The 27,134-nt window shown below is 44.3% G+C and overlaps 2 protein-coding genes across 3 annotated transcripts in view; both read left to right on the forward strand.

The window, feature by feature from the left end:
* Positions 1-21,023, forward strand: part of ssbp4 (single stranded DNA binding protein 4) — a 101,624-nt gene extending 80,601 nt beyond the window's left edge. The window contains exons 6-18 of one of the 2 annotated variants that reach the window (XM_041839529.2): positions 4,915-4,998; positions 7,195-7,254; positions 7,400-7,466; positions 7,586-7,653; positions 9,865-9,929; positions 10,148-10,190; positions 10,341-10,376; positions 12,672-12,726; positions 14,463-14,533; positions 14,658-14,736; positions 15,278-15,306; positions 15,539-15,640; positions 17,795-21,023. In XM_041839529.2, coding sequence (XP_041695463.1) covers positions 4,915-4,998; positions 7,195-7,254; positions 7,400-7,466; positions 7,586-7,653; positions 9,865-9,929; positions 10,148-10,190; positions 10,341-10,376; positions 12,672-12,726; positions 14,463-14,533; positions 14,658-14,736; positions 15,278-15,306; positions 15,539-15,640; positions 17,795-17,956 — 921 coding nt within the window. In that variant the 3' untranslated portion in view covers positions 17,957-21,023. Of the gene's footprint in view, positions 1-4,914; positions 4,999-7,194; positions 7,255-7,399; positions 7,467-7,585; positions 7,654-9,864; positions 9,930-10,147; positions 10,191-10,340; positions 10,377-12,671; positions 12,727-14,462; positions 14,534-14,657; positions 14,737-15,277; positions 15,307-15,538; positions 15,641-17,623; positions 17,758-17,794 lie in introns of those variants that run through there. The other variant, XM_041839530.2, reaches the window with a different exon arrangement.
* Positions 21,024-21,537: 514 nt separating this feature from the next.
* LOC121533517 (peptidyl-prolyl cis-trans isomerase FKBP8) lies at positions 21,538-27,129 on the forward strand. The gene is made up of 9 exons (XM_041839531.2): positions 21,538-21,673; positions 22,230-22,479; positions 22,845-23,014; positions 23,212-23,300; positions 23,657-23,877; positions 23,988-24,160; positions 24,248-24,325; positions 25,776-25,913; positions 26,067-27,129. Exons 2-9 carry the CDS (start codon positions 22,230-22,232, stop codon positions 26,151-26,153), a joined length of 1,206 nt encoding a protein of 401 aa, XP_041695465.1. The 5' UTR covers positions 21,538-21,673; the 3' UTR covers positions 26,154-27,129.
* The last annotated feature ends 5 nt before the right edge of the window (positions 27,130-27,134 follow it).

Genomic DNA, 27,134 nt, shown 5'->3' on the forward strand with positions numbered 1-27,134 from the left:
GATGGTGTTGCGTGAGTGACATTGCTTGCCATAAATAGTCTGCTGCGTGCATTGGAGGGAGAGCGAAGGAGAGAGGGACAGAGAGAGATGGGGGGGGGGGGTGGAGAGAGGAGGCAGAGAGGGACAGAGAGAGAGGGACTGAAAGAGAGAGAGGAACAGACAGAGAGAGAAGAGGTAGAGGGACAGAGAGGAGAGAGAAGAGAGAGGAGGCTGGGAGGGAGGCTGGGAGGGAGGGAGGGAGAGGAAGTCTTGCTCCAGTGTTCTCCACTGCAGCAATTCCCTCCCTGCTCAGCGGCCAGTCAGGCAAAAGAGAGAGGAGGGAAGGCGTGTGAAACGAGAGCCTGCAGAACACACACACACACTGCTCCCTCCAGAGCTTCATATGTGTGCTATCAAATTCCCCCAGCAAGTGGACACTGAGGCCGGAACAAAGCTGTGGATAAGTGTGTAGTAGTATAGTATGGAGCAAAGATGACACCAGTTATTCCCTTGGCATTGTTTTACACTGGTGTACTGTGTACAACACACACACACACACACACACACACACACACACACACACACACACACACACAGAGCTCTCTGACAGACTGCCCCTCCCAGTCATGTAGTCTAATGTTGTTGTTGTCTATGCACAGTAAGATCTTGCTAATCATGTGCCTCTTCTGTTTGTACTACTGTATTTATTATCCAAGCTTAGACATCTGTAGAGGAGTCGTGTGTTCTGAAAGCTCTCGGTGAAAAATGATAAACATTTCACTGTTATGGACAAGCTCTGTCTTCTCTCTACTAATGACCTTCCTCCTCTCCCCCCTCCTTCATGTGCCTGCTATCTCTCTCTTTTGCTCTCTCTCTTTTGCTCTCTCTCTCTCTCTCTCTCTCTCTCTCTCTCTCTCTCTCTTTCTCGAGCGCACACACACACAAACTCAGTGACTCCTGTCTCTGCCCCCTCTTGCTTCTGCTAATCTCTCCTTTTTGCAGGATTCAGCTACCTTCCTCTCTTTTTTCACCATTACCCATCATTCATCAATCTTCCACATCCTGCTTCTCTCTCTCTCTCCTCTCTCCTCATGTCTCCTGACCTGTCTGACTGTCTCTTTCTGTTAGGGAAGAAAGTACATGAAAAGTATTCAAAAGTAGTGCATAAATCAGAGCATTTCTGTATGTGCTTGCTAGGGTGTACAGTACTTCAAACAGTATGCTTGTGCATGGCTGTGTGTGTGTGTGTGTGTACAGTAGTAGCAGGCAGTGTGTTTTCTAGCATCCCTCCCAGATACAGAGGAGAGAGGTAATTAACATAGGTGACCCCAGCACTGCCGTGGTAGCAGAGCAGCAGCCCAGAGAGCGAGGACTGGGCTGGGGGTAGAGGGAGCCCCCCGCAGCCTCAAGACTCCCCTAATCTGTACCTTGCAGGCCAGGACTCAGATCAGGCTCCTGCAGCAAAGGAGAGGGGAGGGAGGAGAGAGAGGAGTGTGGAGGGAGGGAGGGAGGGAGCGTTTGTGGAAGGAGGACCACAAAGCCTGCGTGTTGGCGTCTGGCCCGGATCTGCGATTCTCCCTGGTATAGCAGGGGTCAGCCCGCTTAATAATCCTCACGCCAAAACTCCACTGCAGCAGCCCCTCTGGGGAGGGCAGGCCCAACTCACACTAGGAGAGGAGAGGGGAGGACAAGGAGAAACTGCCGGCACACACTAACAGCATGTTGGCCCAGTGGGGATAGAAGAAAACAATGTCAATCCATTGTTTTTACAAATCCTGAAAGAGTAAACAGTGGTCATAAATGGAACCGAGCTGGTTTCTAATCTATTTGTACTGTTACAGGAATGTCTCTCCATAGTCAACAAGATGGCCAGGTAACTGTCATTGAAATTGGATCACAGTTGGAACGTATCGTAGTTCTGTAGCCCGGGTGTAAACTCTAAATCAAGACTAACTGAGTTTGGGGTCAGTTAAAAGTGTCTGAGTCGAGGTACCGATAGGTAGACTTGTCTAGTTTAGGTATAGTAGCTACTCTCTTGTTGAGAATCAGTTGCTGAACTCTGTTGAGTTGATGGACTACCCATTGTGTTTGGAGATGGCTTGGTCTCTATGGTAGAAGGTTAGACTGGATCCTAGAGGTCAAAGTTTGAAAATGCCTTGTAGAAGAAGAAGTGATGATTGAATGGGACCAATGGAGAAGGAATGTTGGCATTCCTGGGCCAACCCTTTCTCTCTGTCTCTCCACTACCAACCACTCTGTTGTTCACTCTGTCAACTGTCTGTCTGTAGCCTAGTCTGGAAGTAGCATATCGACTGACATTCCTGACCGCTGAGGTAGGAATTATATATACAGGGCAGCGACTCACAGTAACATGCTAAACGACTATCAGCGCACTGTTCTCCAGTCTCCTCGGGGAGAAAACACTTGTGGCAGGCTCTCCCCACCGAGCTGACATGTTGCCATGCCATACCATGAGCCTGTAGAGCTGCTGCCGCTGGAATGGAAGAAAGGAATGACAATGAGTGTGCATTGTGCTGTTGTTGTCCAGGCTTTGTTTGTTGTGTTTCAGTTTGGCTTTGTGCTCTGCCTGCTTCTATTGGTAGTTCCACACTGCCCTCTTGTGGTGGTGGACGGTACTGTATATACGGTACATACACACGTCACTGGCTCAGTATAGCCATCCGTTCTGTTCTGTGTTCAGTGTTACTACCCCTTCAGGGATAGCAGCAGAGCTGTTGTGTTGTGTTCTTCCTAATGCAGATCTGGGGAGGGGGAGTCTGAGAGTACGTCGGAGGGGTTTGTGTTGATGGGTTTGTGGTACGCTGCCAAGCTGTTATCTCCTTAGCTGGGTAGAAAATGATTTTATTAATTGCTTCATTTAACCCCCCCCTCCCATTCCCTCGCTCCCCCTCTCCCTCTCTCTCACACACACACACACACTCTTACAAGCACTCGCACAGACACCCACACGCAGTCCTGCCGTGTTGTTTTTCATACGCGAATTGGCCTAGTCCCTTTCTCTCTCTGCAGGCATACATCGAAGGGACCGCAAACCTCATAAATGCCATATGCTTCCCCATTCAGTCCTAATAGCATGGAGACAGAGGAAGGCCAGAGTAGCGAGTGGAGCTCCTTTATAAGGTATTATAGAGGGGCAGGTAGAGAGAGGAGGAGCAGGGGTGGCTTGTTAGACACACTGCTACGACAGACACCCCAACAATAATAACTCTGGGGTCTGACGGAAGGATGGCACAACCACTCCACGCTAACCTGCTGAGGCCAGCTAGCGCAGCTGGTGTTAACCACCACCCAAAACGCTGCTCAGGACCATGCTCAGTCATAGTCGTAACGCTACTGTCATGTCCGTAACACAGCACTGTCACGACCGTGACACCTCAGTCATTTCTATAACACTTATGTCAGATCTACCACTCTATAGCTGCAGTCACATTTGTTACAGTTTAAACAGAAATTATTTGTCTCTACTCAATATTGGTAAGAATTGTGAATCAAAGCACAAGGCCACTATAGTAAGTGGGTTTTATATACAAAACACACATGTGAAGACTATTGGGCAACAATTTATGTGGATTCAATACACCACGCTGCAAACACTTCATCTCAAGAGCTCCTCATAGATCCACAGCTAGGTGCCTTTATCAACACGGCTCTCACATGGAGAAGGCTATACATGAGGGGGCTAAGGAGGACAATGGCTGACTGCATACCCCACTTACACTGTACACCTCTCAACACCCAGGTTTGGCTTGCTGCTTGACTTCTCAGGCTGAAGCGTTTCTGTACTGCATCTGTAATGAATCTTCATAAAATAACATTTGAATGCATTAGACTTTTATTCCTTTGTTTATTCTGCTCAAGCAGTGCCCACAGGTTTTCATTGCTCTCCTCTCTGTCAGCGCACCACCATCTCCCCTGTGCCAGAGATTCTCATGGTGGGTGAGGATGAGAAGAGAAGATGCTGCTGGTATCTGTGCAGCTGCTGCTGCTTGGTCTGTTGGAACTGAAGAGAGCTTGTTTGATTTAATGGGAATTAGGTTTCATCAGACAGGTCGGATCTTCCTAGTGAGATGACGTTAAATAGTGGAATTGTCTCCTGGCCAGGTGCAGAGAACTGCAAAAGATCAGTGTCTCCCTGCTCCCGTGGAAAGACATTCAGGTGAAATGGGGACGTGTGTGTGTGTGTGTGGAAGGACTTGGTACTCATACAGGTGTGTGTCTGGTATTGCTGATTTGAAAGGGCAGGATTACCAGTCTGCAACATTACCTGAAGGCTTCAAGGGTTGTGTGCGTGCGTTGCTGCGGCCGCATGGTTACCTGAGCGCTTCAGGTCTCATGGAGGCTCTGACAGACTGGCTGATAACACGTGGCTGTGAACACGTGTGGTCCCGTCTCTGTACACTGTATGACTCTGGGTTTACATACGGCTTGTTCAAGTTTGAACAGGTCCTGGTTTGAAGGTGGTTGCTTAATGGGTTATCGGAGGTTAGGTATCAGTTGTTCCATATGTAATATATTTACAAAGTTCCTGTATATGATCAGCTCTTTTGGCATCCCTCATTCATCTTTTTTTACACTGAGAGAGACTTTCTGTTGGTTATAAACTAAGTTTAAGAGATTCATTGTGTGAATTATATTTCATCTGACATATTATTCAACACAAAGATGTATGATGCATTTAAATAACTGTATTGGCCATCCATACATGCATATGTGTTGTGATGGTGATCTATGGGCACAGCACAGTGAAATGGTACAGACATTATGAACAGTTAGCCATAGTGGTGTAGTGTGGTGTATTGTACTGCTGCTGTTATTGTGTGTGTTAGAGGGAGCAGCTACAGCTAGGTCACCTCCAGTCCATGGTCCTCCGAGCCTCACTGTATCACTCATCTCCCTCCCTCTTCTCTCTTAAAGGGACCTCCCGGCTCCCAGCCGTCACCCCACGCACAGCCACCCCCACACAACCCCAACAACCCCATGATGGGACCTCACGGCCAGGTAAGAGACACTCACACACTCTGCTCTGCCCCCTCTCCCTCGCCTCTTGCTGCACAGGCAGGGATACACTCTTTTCACGCCACATCGATACAGCTATGCCGGAAAGTGATTTTCTTAGCAGGTTAGGAGAGCATTTTCGCTAACCCTAAACCCTTTCCTAACCCTAATCTAATTATCCTAACCTGCTACATTCATTTTCCCTATCTGCTGCGTAAATTCTCCTAACCTGCTACAAAAAAGGAACTTCCGGTCGTAGCTGTATTTAAGTGGTGTGAGAAGAGTGTTTCTCACACAGGCAGGCAGTCCCTCTTCCACTTTCTCACTCATTCACTATCTCTCTCTGCCTATCCACTCACACTGAGAGGCCTCTGTCTCTCTTCCTCCCTCTGTCTCTCTTCCTCCCTCTGTCTCTCTTCCTCCCCCTGTCACTTCCTCTTCTACACCCACTCACTCCTTATCTGTCTCTCTCTCTTTGTTTCACTCACTCAATCACTCACTCACTCATTCACTCACTTACCCACACCACCTGGCTCCCACCCCCCACAACATATGTCTATACAAACTGCCCTGCTCCCTAGTTGTGGACAGACAGACAGACAGTGGCCATGATGCTGTAGATGGGATAAATAATTCAGCTGTGTTGGCCCAGCTGTAGGGATGAGAGGAGGAGGAGAGGAGGGGAGGAGCAGGCCGGCTCTCTCCTCTTCCTAAGCCCAGCACTCACTATCCCATCTCCCATCAATATCCCATTAATATTGCAGCAGTGCCTGGGACTGTGGAGCGCTCGCACACAAACTCGCCACAACTTGGCTAATACAAAGGCTGAGGGAGAGGAGATGGGGATTTGGGGGAGAGAGACAGGGAGGGACATAGAGGGAGAGAGACAGGGAGGGACATAGGGGGAGAGAGACAGGGAGGGACATAGGGGGAGAGAGACAGGGAGGGACATAGGGGGAGAGAGACAGGGAGGGACATAGGGGGAGAGAGACAGGGAGGGACATAGGGGGAGAGAGACAGGGAGGGACATAGAGGGAGAGAGACAGGGAGGGACTTAGGGGGAGAGAGACAGGGAGGGACATAGGGGGAGAGAGACAGGGAGGGACATAGGGGGAGAGAGACAGGGAGGGACATAGAGGGAGAGAGACAGGGAGGGACTTAGGGGGAGAGAGACAGGGAGGGACATAGGGGAGAGAGACAGGGAGGGACTTAGGGGGAGAGAGAGACAGGGAGGGACATAGGGGGAGAGAGACAGGGAGGGACATAGAGGGAGAGAGACAGGGAGGGACTTAGGGGGAGAGAGACAGGGAGGGACTTAGGGGGAGAGAGACAGGGAGGGACTTAGGGGGAGAGAGACAGGGAGGGACATAGGGGGAGAGAGACAGGGAGGGACTTAGGGGGAGAGAGAGCGAGGGGAAGAGAGAGTGGAGGGGAAACAGCAGTCTTTCCCTCCAGGGCCTGGTCATTATATAAGCTGTCCTCCAGCTGGCCTCGTTTCCCCTCGCCCAACTAGTAGCTTGTGTTTAATTGTCTCTGAAAGCCTGTTTCATTGTAGTCATGGCGTCATGTTTCGCCTGCCTGTAAGCGTGATAATGTGTGTGTAATGCACTCTTGATGATTAGATATATTTAAGTTTGTTGTCCCTTGATGGATTAAAGTATTTTGAGAGTAATTATTTTTGTTTCGTTAGATACGTTGAGCTATTTTCTGTGGTTGCATCACACTGTAGAAATGTTGTAGAAATGTTATTGTAGCTCTCTGTGGTACGTTGGTCAGTACAGTGTGTGTGTGTGTGTGTGTGGATGCATATGGAAAAACAGATGTAGGTGTGTGTATTCTTCAACTACCCTCCCAGCCACATCCACCACCCATCTGTACCCTCATCCGTAACTGTTCCCTCATTCAACATGCTGCGTCACCCACAACCATGTTCACCCGCAGCTATACCTTTCGCTCTCGCACTCTCTCTCGCACTCTCTCTCTCTCTCTCTCTCTCTCTCTTTGTTCTGTTTGTCTTCAGCATCTGAGGACTGGTCTTCAGAACTCTGACACAACCTTTGCCTTGTGTAGAATGGCAACAAAGCTCCTTCAAACGCTGAGCATTTTCTCCAGCACAATAGCTCCCCCTGCTGACAGCTGCAGGTAACACAGTAGCATGATGGATAGGACTAACGTTAATATCTGTCCTCCTCCCCACAGCCTTTCATGTCCCCACGGTACCCAGGTGGACCTCGCCCCTCACTTCGCATGCCAAATCAGGTAAGGTATCTCTCCCCTCACCCCACACACAAATAAAAGGTGACCTCTAATATAAGTCTGTGTCTTACATGTGAGGCATACATTTTCAGGGAGTTGAATGCTCTGTGCTAATGTTTCTCTCTCTCTCTCTCTCTTCCTCCTTCAGCCACCTGTGGGAGTCCCAGGGTCACAGCCACTCCTGCCAAACAGCCTGGACCCCACCAGACCACAGGGTATGCACCTCACATTTCTATTCATTTTGTAACATGCAACATCCTAATAACTTAAGGATATGTATTTGGTCTGAAATTGTCCCATGCTGACAACTTCCTCTCAATCATCCCTCCTCCAGGACATCCAAACATGGGTGGCCCAATGCGGATGAACCCCCCCAGAGGGATGGGCGGCATGGGCCCACAGGTACAGACGGACACCATCACTCTCCCCTAAACTCTGCTGCTCCACCCCTCTATCCATGAGCCCCATGTCCCTTTACAGCACAACACACTGAACAAGGTTTTATACATCACTACTTTATTCCTTAAATTCAGTCTCAACCTACAGTGAGGGGAAAAAAGTATTTGATCCCCTGCTGATTTTATACGTTTGCCCACTGACAAAGACATGGTAGGTTTATTTGAACAGTGAGAGACAGAATAACAACAACAAAATCCAGAAAAACGCATGTCAAAAATGTTTATAAATTGATTTGCATTTTAATGAGAGAAATAAGTATTTGACCCCTCTGCAAAACATGACTTAGTACTTGGTGGCAAAACCCTTCTTGGCAATCACAGAGGTCAGACGTTTCTTGTAGTTGGCCACCAGGTTTGCACACATCTCAAGAGGGATTTTGGCCCACTCCTCTTTGCAGATCTTCTCCAAGTCATTAAGGTTTCGAGGCTGACGTTTGGCAACTCGAACCTTCAGCTCCCTCCACAGATTTTCTATGGGATTAAGGTCTGGAGACTGGCTAGGCCACTCCAGGACCTTAATGTGCTTCTTCTTGAGCCACTCCTTTGTTGCCTTGGCCGTGTGTTTTGGGTCATTGTCATGCTGGAATACCCATCCACGACCCATTTTCAATGCTCTGGCTGAGGGAAGGAGGTTCTCATCCAAGATTTGACGGTACATGGCCCCGTCCATCGTCCCTTTGATGCGGTGAAGTTGTCCTGTCCCCTTAGCAGAAAAACACCCCCAAAGTATAATGTTTCCACCTCCATGTTTGACGGTGGGGATGGTGTTCTTGGGGTCATAGGCAGCATTCCTCCTCCTCCAAACACGGCGAGTTGAGTTGATGCCAAAGAGCTCGATTTTGGTCTCATCTGACCACAACACCTTCACCCAGTTCTACTCTGAATCATTCAGATGTTCATTGGCAAACTTCAGACGGGCCTGTATATGTGCTTTCTTGAGCGGGCGCTGCAGGATTTCAGTCCTTCACGGCGTAGTGTGTTACCAATTGTTTTCTTGGTGACTATGGTCCCAGCTGCCTTGAGATCATTGACAAGATCCTCCCGTGTAGTTCTGGGCTGATTCCTCACCGTTCTCATGATCATTGCAACTCCACGAGGTGAGATCTTGCATGGAGCCCCAGGCCGAGGGAGATTGACAGTTCTTTTGTGTTTCTTCCATTTGCGAATAATCGCACCAACTGTTGTCACCTTCTCACCAAGCTGCTTGGCGATGGTCTTGTAGCCCATTCCAGCCTTGTGTAGGTCTACAATCTTGTCCCTGACATCCTTGGAGAGCTCTTTGGTCTTGGCCATGGTGGAGAGTTTGGAATCTGATTGATTGATTGCTTCTGTGGACAGGTGTCTTTTATACAGGTAACAAGCTGAGATTAGGAGCACTCCCTTTAAGAGTGTGCTCCTAATCTCAGCTCGTTACCTGTATAAAAGACACCTGGGAGCCAGAAATCTTTCTGATTGAGAGGGGGTCAAATACTTATTTCCCTCATTAAAATGCAAATCAATTTATAACATTTTTGACGTGTTTTTCTGGATTTTTTTGTTGTTATTCTGTCTCTCACTGTTCAAATAAACCTACCATTAAAATGATAGACTGATCATTTCTTTGTCAGTGGGCAAACGTACAAAATCAGCAGGCGATCAAATACTTTTTTCCCTCACTGTACTTCTATCAGTCTCAAAGCAAGCCTGACATAATACCTCTCAAGTAGCACTCTCTCCTCGTTGAGTATAATTCCACAGTCTAGTTTCCAATCACCAAGTCAGTCAGTTTGAGCATCATGGCCCCCTGTGCTTCCCTGCCCTTCTCCCTGCCTCCCTTACTGTGTGACTTTGGCAGTCAACAATTCAGCAGCTGGTACGGCATCTGCTCGACAAGTGTAATCGTCTGCTGAACAAAACTCTACCTCTGAGTGGAGCTGCTCTGTGTCCTGCCCCACGCTGCCGTCCTGCCAAGCCCCCACTGTGCAGTCATCACATCACAATGCCGACACACACACGTCCGCCCCTGTTATCATTATACACCTACATTACTAATCAGGATCCAGTCATTAAAATCTCAGCACCTGGCTTAAACAGAACAAATGAGAGTGTGATCCCTGGCATGTATTCTCCTCGGTAGTACGAAAGGTTGACGCTGTGTGTTCCTCTCTCTGTGTAGAACTATGGCGGTGGAATGAGGCCTCCTCCCAACTCGATGGGGCCAGGAATGCCAGGAATGAACATGTGAGTACAGTCATTCTCCAAAGGCATTTAATCACCTCCATGCACTTACTATGATGTTTTATTTTGTCCAAATATCTGAATTACTATTACATTTGCTATTAATAGCACTGATGGGATGTAAGAATATTTGACAAGCAACAATTTGAGGGAATACAAGCTCTAATTTGTTCTGCAGTGAGCCTCTCTCACACAACCTCTTCTCCTCCCCTCTGTCTCAGGGGTCCCGGAGGTCGAGGTTGGCCCAATCCCAACGCAAACTCAGTAAGTCCTGTTCACTCACCTTCTCAATCACTCACCTTCTTAATCACTCACCACCTCACTCACTCTAATGCCTCATTGATTTTAGAGGCATTTCTTTGTTGTGAAAGTCACACGTTTACTGATTCTGTCCCCTTTGTGTTCTCTCTATAGATAGCCTATTCCTCCTCATCTCCTGGCAACTATGTGGTAAGTCTCAAGCCTAGAAAGACAGAATCATTAGATCATTTGTTTTGGTACTGTCCATTTGTAGCTTGTTTTTGGACACAGGTCTAGGAATGGCTAAAGGATTGCAATATTTACCTGGAGCTAACCCTGCAGATAGCACTACTGGGTGATCTGAAAAGTCATAGTCAATCGATCAATAATATAATAATACTTTTAGCAAAAATGTTTATTTTCAATTTATAATCTGTAGAAACAATGAATATAGAAAGGTTCAGAACTTTTGTAAAACATCACAGTACAGTTGAAAAATATATGGCAAATAGAAATCCAATATGGATGGTGTTAAGAGATAGATGGGTGGTGTTGAATGGAGTTGAAGGATGGGACTAATAACAACTAACAACAACTAATAACAACAAGATAACTAATAATGTAAGCATACTGTGTCCATAATAAGGCCCCGTGTAGCTCAGTTGGTAGAGCATGGTGTTTGCAACGCCAGGGTTGTGGGTTCGATTCCCACGGGGGGCCAGTATGAAAATGTATGCACTCACTAACTGTAAGTCGCTCTGGATAAGAGCGTCCGCTAAATGACTAAAATGTAACATGTAATAATAAGTATATACAGTTGAAGTCGGAAGTTTACATACACCTTAGCCAAATACATTTAAACTCAGTTTTTCACAATTCCTGACATTTAATCCTAGTCAAAATTCCCTGTTTTAGGTCAGTTAGGATCACCACTTTATTTTAAGAATGTGAAATGTCAGAATAATAGTAGAGAGAATGATTTATTTCAGCTTTTATTTATTTAATCACATTCCCAGTGGGTCAGAAGTTTACATACACTAAATTAGTATTTGGTAGCATTGCCTTTAAATTGTTTAACTTGGGTCAAACGTTTTGGGTAACCTTCCACAAGCTTCCCACAATAAGTATTTTGGCCCATTCCTCCTGACAGAGCTGGTGTAACTGAGTCAGGTTTGTAGGCCTCCTTGCTCGCACACGCTTTTTCAGTTCTGCCCACAAATTTTCTATAGGATTGAGGTCAGTGCTTTGTGATGGCCACTCCAATACCTTGACTTTGTTGTCCTTCAGCCATTTTGCCACAACTTTGGAAGTATGCTTGGGGTCATTGTCCATTTGGAAGACCCATTTGCGACCAAGCTTTAACTTCCTGACTGATGTCTTGAGATGTTGCTTCAATATATCCACATAATTTTCCTCCCTCATGATGCCATCTATTTTGTGAAGTGCACCAGTCCCTCCTGCAGCAAAGCACCCCCACAGCATGATGCTGCCACCCCCTTGCTTCATGGTTGGGATGGTGTTCTCCGGCTTGCAAGTGTCCCCCTTTTTCCTCCAAACATAACGATGGTCATTATGGCCAAACAGTTCTATTTTTGTTTCATCAGACCAGAGGACATTTCTCCAAAAAGTACGATCTTTGTCCCCATGTGCAGTTGCAAACCGTAGTCTGGCTTTTTTATGGCGATTTTGGAGCAGTGGCTTCTTCCATGCTGAGCGGCCTTTCAGGTTATGTCAATATAGGACTTGTTTTACTGTGGATATAGATACTTTTGTACCTGTTTCCTCCAGCATCTTCACAAGGTCCTTTGCTGTTGTTCTGGGATTTATTTGCACTTTTCGAACCAAGGTACGTTCATCTCTAGGAGACAGAACGCGTCTCCTTCCTGAGTGGTATGACGGCTGCGTGGTCCCATGGTGTTTATACTTGCGTACTATTGTTTGTACAGATGAACGTGGTACCTTCAGGCGTTTGGAAGTTGCTCCCAAGGATGAACCAGACTTGTGGAGGTCTAGAATAATTTTTCTGAGGTCTTGACTGATTTCTTTTGATTTTCCCATGATGTCAAGCAAAGAGGCACTGAGTTTGAAGGTAGGCCTTGAAATACATCCACAGGTACACCTCCAATTGACTCCAATGATGTCAATTAGCCTATCAGAAGCTTATGTTCTCATTTTCTGGAATTATCCAAGCTGTTTAAAGGCACAGTCAACTTAGTGTATGTAAACTTCTGACCCACTGGAATTGTGATACAGTGAATTATAAGTGAAATAATCTGTCTGTAAACAATTGTTGGAAAAATGACTTGTGTCATGCACAAAGTAGATGTCCTAACCGATTTGCCAAAACTATAGTTTGTTAACAAGAAATGTGTGAAGTGGTTGAAAAACGAGTTTTAATGACTCCAACCTAAGTGTATGTAAACATCTGACTTCAACTGTATGTCTAGATGTTTTGGGAATATCAATCCTCTAAATCTCTCTCTCCTCCTCTCGTCTTTATCCCAGGGTCCTCCAGGGGGTGGAGGCCCACCAGGAACTCCCATCATGCCTAGCCCAGGAGGTAGGTCACACTTATTTGTCTCCATGTCACTCCTCACTCAGCCCACTCTATTTAAGCTGTTTGTTTCATTCATGGTTCTGCTTATGACTCCCAGTGCTCATTTACTTTGTGGGCACAGTCACACTGACATTTTGAGTGATTTGTATGTTAAACAACCTTAGCTAGTTATGTGTCGTCTATACTGGACCAGTGGACTTGTGTAAATTGGCAGAGTATTGAGCTGTGATCATCTGATGTTCTCAGCGATGCTGCATCAGTCTGATGTTCCTGTTGAGGACAGCACAGACAGAACAAACTGCTCTGGACTAACATCCTGTGGATGTGCAGTTTTTGTTAGGGTGGAGCAGTTTCTTTCTGTGTCCACTATTTATTATTTATATACATACCTCTATTGTGATGCGTTGCCTGGGCAACCTGTGCACAGCGCTCCTTACACGTAGAGCTGGAACACATTTTTACACTGCAGTCGCCAAGACCCCCCCCCACCCTGCCACACCCTCAGTCACGGCTGCACAATCTACACCCAGGGCCACAAACAGGCGCCAAACCCCACACTCTCTTTCTTTTTTTCTCTTGCCCCCATTCTCTCTCCCTCTTCTTCCCTCTCTCTTTCACTCATTCTCTCTCTCTCTCTATCCCTTCATTTGTTATATACATGTATCTCCTACTCTCACCACACTGCAATGTCGGATCAAGGTCACCTCGACAGTCGTGGTCAAAAGTTTTGAGAATGACACAATTATTGGTCTTCACAAAGTTCGCTGCTTCAGTGTTATGAGATATTTTTGTCAGATGTTACTGTGGTATACTGAAGTATAATTACAAGCATTCCATAAGTGTCAAAGGCTTTTAATGACAATTACATTAAGTTTATGCAAAGAGTCAATATTTGCAGTGTTGACCCTTCTTTTTCAAGACCTCTGCAACCCGCCTGGCATGCTGTCAATTAACTTCTGGGCTACATCCTGACTGATGGCAGCCCATTCTTGCATAATCAATGCTTGGAGTTTGTCAGAATTTGTGGGGTTTTGTTTGTCCACCCGCCTCTTGAGGATCGACCACAAGTTCTCAATGGGATTAAGGTCTGGGGAGTTTCCTGGCCATGGACCCAAAATGTCGATGTTTTGTTCCCCGAGCCACTTAGTTCTCACTTTTGCCTTATGGCAAGGTGCTCCATCATGTGGAAAAGGCATTGGTCGTCACCAAACTGTTCTTGGATGGTTGGGAGAAGTTGCTCTCGGCGGATGTGTTGGTACCATTCTTTATTCATGGCTGTGTTCTTAGGAAAAAATGTGAGTGAGCCTACTCCCTTGGCTGAGAAGCAACCCCACACATGAATGATCTCAGGATGCTTTACTGTTGGCATGACACAGGACTGATGGTAGCGCTCACCTTGTCTTCTCCGGACAAGGTGTTTTCCGGATGCCCCAAACAATCGGAAAGGGGATTCATCAGAGAAAATGACTTTACCCCAGTCCTCAGCAGTCCAATCCCTGTACCTTTTTCAGAATATCAGTCTGTCCCTGATGTTTTTCCTGGAGAGAAGTGGCTTCTTTGCTGCCCTTCTTGACACCAGGCCATCCTCCAAAAGTCTTCACCTCACTGTGCGTGCAGATGCACTCACACCTGCCTGCTGCCATTCCTGAGCAAGCTCTGCACTGGTGGTGCCCCGATCCCGCAGCTGAATTGCCTGTAGTTACTGTAGGCTGGACTAACTGTTGTTTTTTTCTCACCAGACTCCACAAATTCCAGTGAAAACATCTACACAATGATGAATCCTATTGGCCCTGGTGGTAACAGACCTAATGTAAGCTGGCTCTTTGTTTTTCATGGGGTTCCTGTTTTCAAATCGATAGAGGCAATGATTATGCCATTTAATATGATAATAAAAACGATCAGTAAGTTGTAATTTTTTTATTTATTTTTTACAGTTCCCAATGGGTCCGGGCCCTGATGGCCCAATGGGTGGAATGGGAAGCATGGAGCCACACCATATGAACGGATCGCTAGGTGAGTTTTAACAGCAGCTATCAGCTGATCAGTAATTATACAATTCTTCTCATCTGTCAGCATGTAGAACTGGTTGCCAGGAATTTATTTAACCATGGTTGCTGGGAATTTATTTAACCATTGAGATGAACAGGAAATTTGAAATGTCCGAAAATTGCGTATCAATATTAGGCAGTAATTTAGAACTACCGTAGAATATTGATGTGATCATCTAGTTTAAATTGTTGAAATCCGGTAGCACTTTCCTAGTGTGACAATACCCTCTTGTGGACGGTAGAGGTAATGCTCCCTTCATAGTAGTATTGATTGAAGTGGAAACAGATTATGTGGGCAGCAAGCGGGCACATTGATTCTGTAGACAGGTGAGACATGATCGATGAAGCCAATGAAGTTGGGTCTCATCTGTATTTGAAACAAATAGCTTAATTAAAGCACATTACCTGTGTTAAGTGTTGAATGTGATCCCCAGCCAGAGCTGTTGATCATAGCTTTACAGTGATGAGCTTTTCACTCATGTCAATCTCTCTCTTGTTGTTTTCAGGCTCTGGTGACATGGATGGGTTGCCAAAGGTGAGACTATAAAAGACTCCATATTAGATAGACTTGTCTTGCATTCATTTCAATGCACACCCATCAGCTAAAGTTGATCCAAGGCGCTTATAATACTGATGATTTGGTTTGTACCCAAAGCTGCCAGAAATTCAGTAATGACACTTTATGATGACATCCAGTCACTAGAAATGGCTGATGAGAGTGGGAAGGCCTGTCTTGCTAAATCTAGATGTTTCTTTCTTTTGTGTAGAATTCTCCCAACAACATGGCAGGCATGAACAACCCCCCGGGAACTCCGCGGGATGATGGGGAGATGGCAGGCAACTTTTTAAACCCATTCCAAAGTGAAAGTGTGAGTACTCTACAGCGCTACAGTCCTTCTCTTCCCTAACCTGCAACCATCAGGCAGTGTGCTTCTGTGAAGAAATTCTCATCTCACTGCTGACTTTATTCCTACAGTGAGGGAAAAAAGTATTTGATCCCCTGCTGATTTTGTACGTTTGCCCACTGACAAAGAAATTATCAGTCTATAATTTTAATGGTAGGTTTATTTGAACAGTGAGAGACAGAATAACAACAAATACATCCAGAAAAACGCATGTCAAAAATGTTATAAATTGATTTGCATTTTAATGAGGGAAATAAATATTTGACCCCTCTGCAAAACATGACTTAGTACTTGGTGGCAAAACCCTTGTTGGAAATCAGAGGTAAGACGTTTCTTGTAGTTGGCTACCAGGTTTGCACACATCTCAAGAGGGATTCTGTCCCACTCCTCTTTGCAGATCTTCTCCAAGTCATTAAGGTTTTGAGGCTGACGTTTGGCAACTCGAACCTTCAGCTCCCTCCACAGATTTTCTATGGGATTAAGGTCTGGAGACTGGCTAGGCCACTCCAGGACCTTAATGTGCTTCTTCTTGAGCCACTCCATTGTTGCCTTGGCCATGTGTTTTGGGTCACTGTCATGCTGGAATACCCATCCACAACCCATTTTCAATGCCCTGGCTGAAGGAAGGAGGTTCTCACCCAAGATTTGACGGTACATGGCCCTGTCCATCGTCCCTTTGATGCGGTGAAGTTGTCCTGTCCCCTTAGCAGAAAAGCACCCCCAAAGCATAATGTTTCCACCTCCATGTTTGACGGTGGGGATGGTGTTCTTGGGGTCATAGGCAGCATTCCTCCTCCTCCAAACACGGTGAGTTGAGTTGATGCCAAAGAGCTCGATTTTGGTCTCATTTGACCACAACACTTTCACCCAATTATCCTCTGAATCATTCAGATGTTCATTGGCAAACTTCAGATGGCCCTGTATATGTGCTTTCTTGAGTAGGGGGACCTTGCGGGCACTGCAGGATTTCAGTCCTTCACGGCGTAGTGTGTTACCAATTGTTTTCTTGGTGACTATGGTCCCAGCTGCCTTGAGATCATTGACAAGATCCTCCCGTGTAGTTCTGGGCTGATTCCTTACTGTTCTCATGATCATTGCAACTCCACGAGGTGAGATCTTGCATGGAGCCCCAGGCCGAGGGAGATTGACAGTTATTTTGTGTTTCTTCCATTTGCGAATAATCACACCAACTGTTGTCACCTTCTCACCAAGCTGCTTGGCGATGGTCTTGTAGCCCATTCCAGCCTTGTGTAGGTCTACAATCTTGTCCCTGACATCCTTGGAGAGCTCTTTGGTCTTGGCCATGGTGGAGAGTTTGGAATCTGATTGATTCATTGCTTCTGTGGATAGGTGTCTTTTATACAGGTAACAAGCTGAGATTAGGAGCACTCCCTTTAAGAGTGTGCTCCTAATCTCAGCTCGTTACCTGTATAAAAGACACCTGGGAGCCAGAAATCTTTCTGATTGAGAGGGGGTCAAATACTTACTTCCCTCATTAAAATGCAAATCAATTTATAACATTTTTGACATGTGTTTTTCTGGATTTTTGTTGTTGTTATTCTGTCTCTCACTGTTCAAATTAACCTACCATTAAAATTATAGACTGATCATTTCTTTGTCAGTGGGCAAACGTACAAAATCAGCAGGGGATCAAATACTTTTTCCCCTCACTGTATATCCTAAACACTTTCCCTTCGGTCTTTACCTCACTTTGTCGAAATTAGATTTGTTTTATAATGTCAACGTAGAAAATATTCATAATTCTTACCTGGCTATCTCATAAAGCAGTCTGCTTGTTATGCTTGATAACAAACTTTTACGTTGACAAAATCACAATTACATTGAGTGAAGTTGCTTATTGCTTGCATGTTGAATTAGCATCATATGAACAGTGTAATATAGCATTGGCTCATCTATTTCCCCCCTTCCCTTCTTCTCTCTTTGCAGTATTCACCCAACATGACGATGAGTGTGTGATTTCTTTTTTATTTTATCTTTTATTCTATTTTATTTTATTTCTTTTTTTATCTCTCCCCCTTACCCTCCCACCCCGCTGCATCTTGCATTGCCCTCTCTTCCCCCCCCCCCTCCTCCCGGATGGCGTGCTGTGTTTTGCAGCCCCCTGGGATGTCACTGGAGCGCAGGACTCCCATCAAGATCACCCATCCCAGTGTGTGCAAAGTGGGGCTTCAGATCAGGAAACAGTCTCAGAGCCACAGGAAGAGCCAGCTCAGTGACTCCCCCTGTCTGCCTGGCTTCCTCACAGGCCCAGGACAGTGAGAGTGGGGGACTCTGGCTGTCTCGTCTGCAGGAACCCTCCTCAGCAACAGTCCTCTCAGCATCAAGGCTGGTGGCTCCACTCTACTTTATCATGTTATTCTTATTTTATTGAAATGCAGCAAAAACAGGCTCACCTTCATTCAATTAATGTGTCCTTGTTTTGAAATGAAAAGCTTAACTCATGATGTATTAGGGCAAGAACAGTTTTCATTATATGTTTGTATTTTATTAATAATAATAATTTTGTTATAATTTTCATAATTGATATTGTTATAATGATGTAGTTATGATTTCCTGTTAAGGGCACATTGTATCTCAACAACATCGACAACAGAATAAGCACACACTCAGAAAATGCACAATGATACTTCTGTTTACATGATTTTAGGTATTTGATGTTTCTTGTTTGTTTTGTTTGTCTCAACGCCCTACGCATACCTCTCTGTTCTTCGTAGAACTTGTAGCCAATGTCTTTACTACCAGAAAATCATGGCACCAAAATGTAAACACTCAAGCAGAGTGTGATAGGAATACAAGAAGAGCTGTTCACCTGCTTGAAATCACTCATCTAGGAATGATCCTTCCTAAGACTCTCATCCATGCCATCCATGTTAGCACTGGAGTTCCCCAAAACGTGAATGTGAAAATGGAGGCGATCTCAGAAACTTCTTTGTCTTTTGGTACTCAATAGTCTGTCAGTCTTCTACATGTCTGGTCACACGCACCCCTCCCAAAATGTTGAGTCAGTGTATATAAGTGTTTATTCAGGCTTGTTGCATTACTGTGCAAAGATGGACTGATGGCTCCTAATTCTACTTTCAGTTCAGGTGGCTTTGAACATGTATTATTCTGTCTTGCAACCTGTGTCCTTCCTATTCAGTAAAGACAGAAAGGGTTTTACAGACCCTCTATGCTCTTCTATGGATTTGGTCTTGCCTGTAAATACAACATATTTAGCTTGTATTGTAGTTGTTTATTTGTTGTTTTGATATACAACTTGTCTGTGAATCCTGAAAATGGATCCTTCTCCTCCTGCATTGCTTTCACTGTTACCCTGCATACAAACTCGAGGCTCAATCTTTATTTACTGATTACATCATACAGGCCACTTGCTATTGGTTTCCATGTCATTGGTGTACAAACCTCTACCTGCTTCCTTCCAGTTAGGGTTGACCTCACAGATCCTTATGATCCGGTGTCTGACCCCTCTCACATGCAACCATAGTTTAGAGAGGGGCGAACTCCACAGAGCTCCCATCCACCTGTTCCCTCTGTGGGTCTGGGCCTGTCCATGGGCTGCTAGATCCTGGGTATGGGGTGGCTGTAGCACCACTGGTGATGGGAGTGTGAAATGACTGGAGTGACTGCACGGTGGGGCTTAACTCACTCTCCCGCTACAAGAAAGGAGTGCTCTATAGAACAGAGAGTAGCTTTTAGTCCACCTACTCACACTTGAATACGTCCTTTGAGAAATTAGAGAATTCCACCTGGTTGGACTTAATTGTGAGTCAAACTATTTCTTTATCTTGAGTTTTTTTTTATTTCTATGAAGTGTATTCAAGGAATTGTGTGCAAAAAAGGCCATAGAATCTGTACACCTAAGGAATGAATTGACCTAAGGCTGTTCCTCAAACTATCATATGAATTGCTTATGTGTTGTGCTTCTCTGAACAGTTAAGCGACAGATATGTTTATTTCAAAAAGTCCTTTTTCAACAAGCTACATATTGTTGTTCTTATTTAATATCATTCTGGCCTCTGTGATTGGTCTTTTCCCAGTGACCTTGCTATAGTGTTGGCAGATACGGTATGGAGTAGCTTGGATTCAGAGCTACACAGATTGAGCTAAACAGGGACATCTTCTGGGTAGGTTGTCTTGAGGAACGACTAGCTCCAGTGTTCCTCTAGCAGACTGACTGGCACACAGCCCTCTGTCCCCCACCCACCCACCCCCTACAGCCCCATCCTCACACTCTTGAGCCCTCCTTTCCTTTAATTTCCTTTTTGTAAATACTGTATAATGCATTTTGATATCATTGACATGTTTTGATATGTCAGTCACTACCAATGAATACAGCTGAAAGTAAATTATAAATGAACTGTCCATGTTTTCATAATAAAGAGACGATGTGCTTGACATTTGATCTAAGTTGGCCAAAACAAAATTGTGGTAAAAATGAAATATGCATGTACATTTACTTTAACATTCAGTAACTGCACCCTAAAAAACACTCTTATTTCTGGTCAGGATACATATGTGAAAATAAACTGTCATCCATTTAGCTGGGTTTGAGGCGTCAATTTATTATCTTGTAAGGACAGAGAGGGCGGTGAAGGGGATGTATGATGTCAATGATACAGTTTATTCTTGCAATTGGAGCGCCCTCACTCTGTCCTTGTCTTCTGTTACCAATAGAAATAATCTCAAATGGTTTCTAAGAATGGTTGTCTACTCAAAGGCCATCGTCTCATTAAAACATGTGACCACATAATTACAGTTTTAATATGAAGGATTTTTATCAATTTAAGAAAACATTAAAAAGGAAAAAATACTTAGAACGTCATTTTAAATTAAAGAATAGATCAAAAGTAATGCTTATGCAGAAAAACTGTGTCCTTGCTATTCACTCCTGATGAAATAGCGTTGTATATATTGATTCTCACTGATCCTCTCTCAGTCCTCTGTGTATAACAATTGTTGGCCATCTCTGTACTTCTATTGTGATGTATAATACTGTAACATTAGGAAGATTTGGGGGTGATGGGGTGGTTGTGTGGGGCAGGGGTCAAGGGGAGGGGATATAAATATTCTCCTGTACCGTTCATTGTCCTTTCTGATGACATGGCAGTATTCTATATGAAGCAGTCTGTCCCTTGGGTTTGCTTTGTATTTCATGGTAGGATAGTTCAGATCTTGTCTTAGGGAGTTAGGTGTCTTGTGTAGGTAATAAATATGTCCTTTGTATGTTTCTTTATATTGTAAAGTTTCTTTAGACTGAAAGAAAAACTGATAATTTGCTTATCAAAAAAGAAACAACTGCATCAATAATAAATGTAATTTGATTTTTCCTCGTTGTTTGAGTCTTTTTTTCTGTGCACCTCTGATCTTCAGTGTGTATATTTATTTTATTAATTGACACCTCACACATAGCCTGATGTCTTGACATGTAGGAGCTTGCAGGGATTTGTAGTTTTGCATGATGTCTACTTTGACGCTAATTAACATTTTCGAATCAGATTAAATAGAGCCGAATATATTGATAAAAGTCACCTTGTCCGAAAGAGATTTACATGGTTATCAAAACGTCACGCCAGGGTAAGCCTACATGAAACACAGCCCTTATTTTAAGTGTTTTAAAAAATCCCCTATGGGGAAAAATGAATGGAACCATTTCCCTGTTTGACCTCTCATTGGCCAATGCATAGCATCAGCAATCCAGGGTTTACATACATCATTGGTTTGAACAGCCACTTCGTCTGTTTGACTGTCATCGGGATCTACCAATCGCGTGATCGCTTACAGAGGATGAGCCAATAGAAATACAGAAAAGATGTCAGGCAGTCTTTCTACGCCTGCTATGTTAGGTTATTGGTTTAGGCCCAAGGTGAACTCAGGAAGAGCCTGCCATCGGATGAGAGAAGCATCAAGCAAACCTAGCTATCATCACAAACTCTTCCTCAATCGGGCATTCTGTCCTTTTACCAAGCATATTGTAAGGTAAGGTACTCACTGTAGCATCGTTCAAATAAATATGAAGGACACAATTACAGAGGGGTAATTTTGTATAAGATAGCAACTAGCTAGCTAGTTAGCCTTCTAGCAGGCAAGCTAGCTAGCTAACTCACAACAACAAACTTCTCAGAAAGTTCTCGAAACACCCACTGAAATCCTGAACATTCTTATCACCAAAATGGTTAGCTAGCTAGCGAACTGGCTATAGTTATGCACAATGCCAGCTAGCTACATTGCTTGCGAACTAACTAAACTAGCTACTGTAGCAAGCTAGCTAACTGGCTCTTTTCTAACGTTTATCTCTAAGAAACGCAATGCGTCTTCACTGTTATCGTAACTAGCTAACGTTACCAGATCCAGAATCATGGATGAATCTGGTCAAACTACAGCAACCCATTCTTTCCAAACAAGATGCACTGTATAATTCCAGTGTAGCCAATAACACCCCATTTATTTGAAAGGCACAGGTAATGCTGTTTACAAAAACATGCCTGTCTATTCTCCTCTGTATTTCTAAAGCACATTGATGGCATTTCAACAGATGACTGACAAAGAGGAGGTGACTGGTGCAGGTGATAACCCAGAGACGATTCTAACAGGGAAGAAGTCAGGGAAAGCCTCGCTGCTGGACAGTGGTGAAGACTTTGAGATGTTAGACGATGATGAAATTGATGATGACCCTCCTCCTTTGGAAGATGCTGGGGGTGGGAAGAAGACTAAAACAGAGAAGCCTGCAGCGGACCAAGATACTAGCCATTCAGCTCCAGTAGATGAGTGGATGGATATACTAGGTAACAAAATTACCCTTATATTTACTTTAGGTCGAAGAGAAAGGACAATTTTTTAATTTCTTTATTTAACCAGGTAAGCCAGTTGAGAACAAGTTCTCATTTACAACTGTGACCTGGCCAAGATAAAGCAAAGCAGTGCGATTTAAAAACAACAACAACACAGTTACATATGGAATAAACAAAAACAAAATGTACAGTCAATAACACAATAGAAAATCTATATACAGTGTGTGCAAATGTAGTAAGTTATGGAGGTAAGGCAATAGATAGGCCATAGTGCAAAATAATTACAAAATAATTACAATGATCACTTACTGACAGTCATCACCATTTGGTTAAGCTTATTCTCACTTATCTATTTGCAGGTAATGGCCAGCTAAAGAAGAAAGTTCTGTGGGCAGGGAATGGGCCAGACAGCAGGCCCACAAAAGGCCAGAATGTTGTGATTCACCTGAAGACTTCACTGGCTGATGGGACTCTTATAGAAGAGCAACCTGAGCTGTCTTTCACTCTGGGAGATGGTGATGTCATCCAGGTACATTCTACTTAGTCTTTTAAGTGAAGGCAAATCCGATCTATCGGATTCCATACAATGTAGTGATGTTAGTAGATACGAGAAATGTATGTTTCAAGTTCAGTGTTGATTTTATCCACCTGCAATGCCTACAACTTTGATCTAGGATAAGGAGAAGTGTAACTATCAGGCTTTAACTCGGGTGTGCTCTCTCGCAGGCTCTGGATCTCACGGTGCAGCTCATGGAAATGGGGGAGAAGGCCCTCGTCCAAGCCGATGCTAAATATGCATATGGTGCCCTGGGGAGGTATGGAGGGTTTCTTAATCTTGCTGGTTCTTTGTGGTTTCACTGGCATGTCTTGTTGTTGTTACCCAAACAAGATATCTATTCTGAGATTGTAATTACCTATAAAGATAACTCTGAAATGCTCGCTATGCTTCATGACGTCAGAGTACATATCGTTAACTTTTGCCTGATAGGATTCTTCGAAAGTGCTCCTCTTAATGGGAGCAAAGCTAAACTCCTCAGCACTCTTCCCTTTTTAAAAAGAGCAGTGAGTGGAATGGTGCTGTCTTGAGCTCACTGCTTATAGTACACGGCCTGACTTTGCTCTCTGATTGTGTGCTCCCTGCCCTGGCCTTCACCACTGTCTCCACTGGCAGTCTTGCCCCTGAGGTGCTTCCCAGTGCTGAGCTGGCCCTGGAGGTACAGCTGCTGGATGCCACTGAGGCCCCCGACCTTGAGCTCCTGTCCCCACAGGAGAGGGTCACCCTGGCTGGGCAGAAGAGGGAGAGGGGTAATGTCTACTACCAGAGAGGGGACTACGCCTTCGCTGTAAACTCTTATGGCATCGCCCTGCAGATCACTGAGTCCAGCTCTAAAGGTGACCGTGGTGACAGATTTTTGTGTTATTTGTGAAAGCACTGTTTTTGGATGGGACTGGGCACAAGACTCCCTGTAGTTTACTGATGGTGTGTGTGACTGTTGTTTCAGTGGACATTAGCCCAGAGGAAGAGGAGGAGCTGATGGACATTAAGGTGAAGTGTCTAAACAACATGGCTGCTTCCCAGCTCAAGTTGGATCACTACGAAGCAGCACTACGGTCCTGTGTTTTAGTACTGGCCCACCAGCCAGACAACATCAAAGCCCTATTCCGCAAAGGCAAGGTAGGTCTCGCACAACTGAATCTGTGTATGTGTGTATTTGTGAGTGTGCATGTCTGAAAGCATCACCATGGACTTCTGTATCTGTAGGTATTGGCCTTGCAAGGAGAATATGCTGACGCTATAAGGAATTTGAAGATGGCCCTGAAGCTGGAACCAAGCAACAAGGTACTGCACTCAACATTTACAAAATCATTATTTAGAAAGATGTAGAATGAAAACAAATTCTCAGGACCACATGTTGTTGCAGTTCTTTCTGACATCCACCAGGTGGTACCACATTCTCTAATATTGGTGATGAGGGAAACCAGGTGGACTGCAGACTCATAATTTTGGTGGATCTGATTTCGTGTTGAGGCTGTAAATAGGTTGGTTTATCGGTGCCCAGGTGATATCTAAGGCATTGCTTAGACATGTGGCTCCCTGCACAGGGCAATCTGACAGAGCGCACCACCGCGCGTTGGCTTCTTGGACCAGCTGCATGTTAATACTTAGCACTCTTGCCCAACCCCCCAAATTCACTCCTGCCGCCTCTGTCTTTTTTCAGTCCCACACACCAACATGTGAAGTCGTGCTCTGACAGAATGCCTTGTGCAATTGTCCCTTACAGTTTTTTCTTCTTCTTGGGCACTAATGTAGTGCACGAGTGTGTTGGGCTGGCAGTGGTTCATATGTTGACATTTTCTATTAGCATTGGACAAGCTCTTGCCTTCTGAACTGGGCTGCAGCATGCACCACTGAGAGTTGGTTACATAATCTCTCAAGTGTGGCTGCCTGGGAATGGTTATGGTGGTGTTTTTGCTGAAGTGTTTTAGATTAGGAGCAGGAAACCATTACAAATAGAATCTCAATGGTCTAGATTAGAACATTGCATATTTAGATGCTAAAATTGTGGTCCATTCCCTACTTTTAATTTTTGATGGATGTTATTGTTTTCTTGTCAGAATACATTCATTTAATTAACACAATTTGCCTTTATCTTCTCAATACAAATGTTTTTGTAAAATGGGGAAAGATGACTAGAACAGCAGCAGTTATGTAATTTCTGGCCTTAAACATTACTGTTGTGTGCATGACCAGAAGTATTGGCTGATTTCAACATGGGAATGCCAAGGGGGCCCTGTAGAAACCTGATATTGTGAAGCCCCCATTTAATCTTAGCAGCAGTGGGAGAGGAGACCCAAAGAGCAGAGACTTACCCAAACTCTCTCCTCTGTCTACAACACAGTGCCTGTAAGTGGCTCCTTGGAAGCTGTAATGGACATTTTGGCCAATACTGTGAAAATGTCCTAAATTGCCCACTGACAAACCCTTCAGACGAATGACTCAGAGACTTGATATGAAGGGGTTTGCTCGTGCAGGGAAGCCGTTAACTTACTACCCCATTTTTATTGGCAAGAATATTCATTTCACAGTAGCATCAATCGGCAATAATCAAGCCACCTGCAGTTAACAGAACACCTGACTATTATTGTGCATAAATGATGCCATGAGCCATTGGGAAAGTTTTGTTGTTATCAGTGAATGTGTTTTATATACACAGGCTATGTGATTGTGGGAAGGGGGTAGAGTAGTATGCCTGCAGCTTATTCTCACACTTTGCGGTCTCCTGGGGTAGACCATCCATGCAGAACTCTCCAAGCTGGTGAAGAAGCACTCGGAGCAGAAAGGCTCCGAGCAGGCCATGTACAAGAAGATGCTAGGCAACCCAGGAAGCGGTGGCATGCTGAAACAACACCAGGCCAAGTCGTCATGGGTGAGACAACATGTTTTATTTTAACCCAGCTAGGGATCAGCAATGTATGTTTCGGAGGTGTACATGGATGTCTTATCTTTTGAATGTATGTCAAAGTGATGAAACAGTCTTCAAGTCAACAGAAAGCCTCATTTTGTTTTCTTTTGTTCCCAGGGTGTCAGCTGGAAATGGCTGTTCGGTGCCACGGCTGTAGCCATCGGAGGTGTCGCCTTGTCAGTTGTCATAGCTGCCAGAAATTAGATGAGACCAATACTTTTTCTGGTGATTGCCTGCACCTTCCAAAGTGGGACCCCACAAAAAGCAACTGGACATCTGGCAGCGCCTTTTGGAACTGGTAAAAAAAGGTGACAGAAATGGCTTTATCGGCCACCTCTTTAGTGTGATTGTCCATAAGTTTCTCACTGTTCTGTCACTGCTTGGGAGAATTATGTGACAAATACTATACAATAAACATTTATATATGAAAAGTACTTACCACTTTTTAAATGTGTGTATGTCTATTTATTGCCAGACACTAATTGTTAATTGCTGCCAATGTCTTGAGCTCTATGGTAGTGATTCTAAATATAAATGGATTGATTGAGCACTCTGAAATGAGAATTCTATGAATGATCCGTCAAAGTTATTTAAAATGAGCTAATGTGATATGGTCCTATATTTTGAAAGCATATGATTGTGCAATTATTTAATTGCTGAATTATTTTTCTTTGTATTCTGCTCTTGCTCTTTTATTGGGATAGAGCCGATGAGGGGTATGAGATTAATCTAGATGCTGTATTATTTGGCCTTGTGATCCACACTCACACAGTCTTGGTCAATGGAAACTGTCACATTCCTTTGAATGGCAGAAAGAAGAAACCCACGCTTTAATGTATAGTTTATTTTATTCTCTAAGTCAATGGAGTATACCTCACTTTTGATAATTCTGAGACCAAACTTGAAGGTTGAACCTTCTAATACCAATTTTAGGTTTGGTCAGTTTAACTGTCTTTTTTTTGACAACCATTAAATGTGAATGATGTTTCTATGTTGTGAGGCTTGCTTATTTGATTTTCTATAATTTTGTCATGAAATTAGAAATATCATGTTTTCTCTACAATAGACCATATGTAAAAAGACAGTCAAATGTTGCGGACATTGGTTGCTTTTGAGTTTCTCACATTCCCTCATTTGTTAATTTTGTATTTATTTCAATAAAAGTTTGTCAATTCTGTTACTATG

This window comes from Coregonus clupeaformis, chromosome 20 (assembly GCF_020615455.1).
Source record: "Coregonus clupeaformis isolate EN_2021a chromosome 20, ASM2061545v1, whole genome shotgun sequence".
Lineage (NCBI taxonomy): Eukaryota > Metazoa > Chordata > Actinopteri > Salmoniformes > Salmonidae > Coregonus > Coregonus clupeaformis.